General features: G+C 39.3%; 1 protein-coding gene across 1 annotated transcript in view; it reads right to left on the reverse strand.

The window, feature by feature from the left end:
• Positions 1-3,922, reverse strand: part of cd83 (CD83 molecule) — a 5,737-nt gene extending 1,815 nt beyond the window's left edge. The window contains exons 1-5 of the mRNA XM_068569024.1: positions 3,644-3,922; positions 3,041-3,159; positions 1,714-1,942; positions 775-869; positions 1-278 (exon numbers count right to left, since the gene is read on the reverse strand). The exon at positions 1-278 is cut by the window's left edge and continues 1,815 nt beyond it. Of these exons, the coding sequence (XP_068425125.1) occupies positions 117-278; positions 775-869; positions 1,714-1,942; positions 3,041-3,159; positions 3,644-3,689 (651 nt within the window). The 5' untranslated portion in view covers positions 3,690-3,922 and the 3' untranslated portion in view covers positions 1-116. The remainder of the gene's footprint in view (positions 279-774; positions 870-1,713; positions 1,943-3,040; positions 3,160-3,643) is intronic.
• Between the last annotated feature and the right edge of the window lie 702 nt (positions 3,923-4,624).

A 4,624-nucleotide genomic window follows, 5' to 3' on the forward strand; every position in this document is an offset into this window, starting at 1 on the left:
AGATTTTTATTTTTGACGTGGTGACGAGTTTCAGATGTAGAAACCAGGACGAGCTGGCCCTCTCGTTGCACAGAAGCTGTTTAGTGGCGTCTTAGCGGTTTCCTGCTTTAGAGTCTCTAGACACAGACGTACTTTATGGAGTGGGGTTTGCAGGCTTTAGGACCCAGCGTGTAAATGGACCGCAGGTCCTTTTCGTCCAGCGGGTGGAGCGCAGCGTCCAGTAACGTCTCCTTTAACGGCGTCTTGATTCTGTCTTTCAGGATGTTCCTTAAACTGAACTGTGGTAGAGAGAGAGAGAGAGAGAGAGAGAGAGAGAGAGAGAGAGAGAGAAAACAGACAACACATTTAAAATGAGGATTGAAATGGATAAGTGAGATGTTTGAAAACTAAAATGTGCAGCGAAGCTTCAGAGTTAAGAAACATGAACTGTGTGGTTGAGTGTATGTTGCGCCAAAATGTAGAGCTTTAAATGCTCTGGTATGGAGATGCTTACATGCTCTGCATGTAAGCATTTAAAGCTCTACATGCTAGAGCAATGCTAGAACATTTAGAACTTTAAATGCCTTTAGAGTTTTAAATGCTCTACATATTAGAGCATTTAAAGCTCTAAATACTCTACATGCTCTAGCATATAGAGCATAGACCATGTAGAGCTTTCAATGTTTCATCTGCTTTATATGCTATATATGTGTGCATGTAGAGCATTTGGAGCATGTAGAGTATGTAGAGCATGTAGAGCATGTGGAGGGCGTGAAAGCTGATCCCATGACTCACGTAGCTGATGAGGAAGACCAGCAGGGCGAGCATCATCACCACGCTGGCGAACAGGACCAGGAAGGTGTCCGTCAGCGGCTTCTCCGGCGAGCACTCTGAAAGAAGTCGCTGCAGGTCAGACGTGCACGGACAACACGATGAGACAACAGACTTCACTGTGTGCACAGTGCAGCGCTGCATAGTGCACGTCATGCACGGAGCAACACTAGGGTCAGATGTTTGTGCAATACTGTTGTATCTTTTATACTTTTAATTACTGTTTTACTTTAGGTTTATTGTAATGTTGTGCGTGAGGAGGACTTTCACTGTACAGAATAACTGTTATCTGTGCATATGACAGCAAAATATATTAAAGTGTATATATATATATATATATATATATATATATGTAATATAATATAATAAAACATATTTTTTATATTCTTGAGGGCTTTAGTTGAGGTCGATTTAGCCTTATCTTTTCACCAGCTGCTGACACTCGGAGGTGTTGTTGTTCTGGACTTCATCCTGAGTAATAACTGTATATCTTTATTCTCCAAAACATCACAACATGTTTCATAAACGTGGCGCTCCACGTGTCTCATGACGCTCAGGAGGATTTGTGTCACCAGAAGCTGTTTTTTAAACGTCGCAAGAAAGTAAGGAACTCTGTGTTAAAATATTAGATTGGAAAAGAAGTTATTGATGTTTTTAAAAAAGCAGGTGTGCTTGACTGGAGCTTCAGCCAATCAGAGAACTGAAACCAAGAGTTTATGACTTTTATCTAAATTTAAAAGTCATGGAAATCCATTGGTCAAAATGTGTATAAACCCTGCGTTGACGCAGGGCTGTATAAACTTTTAACCACATTTTCATGACTTTTAACTCAATTTCCATGAGCGTATGAACCCTGTGAACTGGTGATAAACTCTTTAGTTGTGGGTGTCTGCAGCATCTCACCTCTTAGTGTCAGGACCACCTGGCCCTCCCGGTTCTGCTCGCCCACCGGCGCCGCCATGTGGCAGGTGTATGCGCCACCGTCTGTGCACGTGACGTTGGGCAGGAAGATGTCGCGGGACTCGTCCAGCAGCTCCACCTCGCGCTGCACGCCGCTGTACCACCGCGTCGTGCCGTTGGGCAGGTCTTTGGCCAGGAGGCCGCTGAGACGGGACGCCGGCGGCTCTCCGTCCTGTGACATCATCAGGTGACATCATCAGCGCCGCGTTACATGTACAACTACGACAGTAACAGTAAGGGTACTTTCACTGTTATGTTACTTTATACTTCTATATATTGTGTAATACATAGAATTAAAAAAAGAAAATAGGACGATGAATGTGGAAATAATAAGAGATATACAGATAATAAGAGATACATATATTTGTTTTAATATAAGGACAAAATGTAAGAATAAATAAAGGAAAGGAAAATGTGAAATATTCATAAAAATAAAATACAAGAATAAATAAGTAAATATATAGATTTTTAAATAATAAATAAATATTGGAAATAAAAAAGAGAAAATGATAGAATATCATGATGAATATTATTTTTTTAGAAAATAGAAAGAGGAATAGAAAAAATATGAATGAATAAGTTTTAAATGGGAAAAAGAGAAGATTAATTATTTATTAATTTCTGATTTTTTTCTCACAATATTTGATTTATTCTTTTCCTTTATTAATACAAATCAATCAACTAATACATTATTATGTAATATTGCAGATTAAGATGAATCTTAATTGATCACAAGTTTGTAACTTGTAACAAAGTACTTATACACTATGGTACTTTTACTCCATAAAAAGTACTTCTTTCAGCACTGACAGTATGCAAACTTCTACCACCACTGATGAAGGCAGTATTCAGATTATTTACTCAAGTACAAGAATCAATCCTACAATGAAATACTGCAACCAAACTAAAACTCATAAGCTGAAAGTAAAATCAAAAGTATTACATCTCAGAGACTTTTACTTTTCATTTAGATGCATGTTGTATTGCAGTAACATGCAGAATTTGTAATGGAGTATTTTCTAATGATTTGTCTACTCATACTTAAGTATTTCTCCCAGCTCTGAGTAGTAATACCTTTTTAAATACTGACTAGTAATACCTTTTTAAATACTTCCTTGTTTTACTTGAACAATACATAAAGAGCACAACTATCATTACATGTTAGGCAAGCTGTTTCAAGTCAAACGGAAACAAGAAGTGAAAGCATTATTTTAAACAAAGCCACCCACGCCTATCACGCGCATGCACACTGTGGAACAATGGAGTTCACCTTGTACCACCGCACGGCTCGGTACTGGACCCCGGGCCGAAGGGCAGCGGGGCACCGCAGCGTGCAGTCCGCTCCGAGCACGGCCTCCACCTCGAGCTGAGCCTCCGCGGCCACCGTACCTGAGCAGAGCCAACAGAGGAAGGTTAATTATAGAAGTTTAGAATAACCGCAGACAGGAAACTCCTGTTGTTGGCACATCATGTATAAGTCATATTTTAGATTGAGTTAATTCTAGAGCCCGAGAATGAAGCTAGACAGGCAATCCTTTCTTTTGTTACACATTTATACGTCATATTTTATATCGTTTGGTCTGTTTAGACTGAACTGCACCACGACACGAAAGAGACACTTCCTCGTGTGTGAAAAAGAAACCGATACTTTGCATTAAATTACTTCAAAATGTGTGCAGTCGGCAACAATAACAATAATGCCGCGCGCGCGCGTGTGTGTGTGTGTGTGTGTGTGTGTGTGTGTGTGCTTAACAATAACAATAATGCCATGTAAACAGGTAACAAATGCAATACATGTGTATATATATATATATATATTTTAAGCGCATTGTGGCAGTCGTAAGATACAAATGTCGTAAATTAGTCTACTTACTAAAAGACAGCAGCAGAGCCAGGATGATATCTGCAGACTGCATCATGAGGAGGGTGCTGATGTCCAGATGGTGTGTTCGTGACTTTAAGTCTTTGTGACCTTTTATATTTTTGGAAAATGAAAGAGAAACAGGGACTTACTTTTATGGCAGAGGAGGCGGGGCAATTCGCAACCGAAATACTTCAAGCACTGTACAGACTCAAGCAAATGGGGGTGGCGGTTTTTTGTGGGGGTCAGAATGAGTCGAAAATGGGGAGCAAAGGCATGTTTCTGTTTTTTTAAAAAGCCATTGGTGAGAAGCGCAGGATCGATTGGAGGGAGTAGGAAGGAGGAGAGGGCAATGGCGAGGCTAAGGAATGAGCATACAGGGCTGAATAGTTGCCTCTACGTTATTAAAAACACATAATGATGGGAAGTGTGAGATCTGTGAGGTAGAAGAAACAGTGGAACATGTGTTGGTGGTCTGTTGGTGGTCTGAGATATGAGCGAAAGAGAGAGGAACGTTAAGTAACGGTCTCAGAGAGATGGGAGAGGGAAGTATTATGCATGTTCTAAAGAAACACTTCAGTGATGAATGTTGGTAAAGCATATTGGAATATTTAGAGGCTACACAGCAAATGAACAGAATCTGATACGGTAGTCTTTCATTTAATTTTTTTTTAAAATTATATATATATATTTATTTATTTATGTATATATATTATTTTTTTATTTTTTATATTTTAATGTTATTTGAATGTTTGTTTGTCTGGGATTCGTTGGGGTTAATATTATAGAAGTAGTTTCTTAGTCCAGACTCCAGATTAGAAGGTGGCGGTAATGCACCCGAACCGCCATAAAAGGCAAGAGAAGAGGAAGAAGAAGAAGAAGAAAAAGAAAATTCTCAACTACCATGTGGAAGTACAATGGCATTGATCCTTCTCTCGTTCTTTTTGGTAAGTTTGCAAACTTTCCAAATCCAGTCCAAGTATTATTATTATT

Source organism: Clinocottus analis, unplaced genomic scaffold (assembly GCF_023055335.1).
Source record: "Clinocottus analis isolate CAN_PGR_092001 unplaced genomic scaffold, fCliAna1.0.p SCAF_9, whole genome shotgun sequence".
In the NCBI taxonomy this organism is placed as follows: Eukaryota; Metazoa; Chordata; class Actinopteri; order Perciformes; family Cottidae; genus Clinocottus; species Clinocottus analis.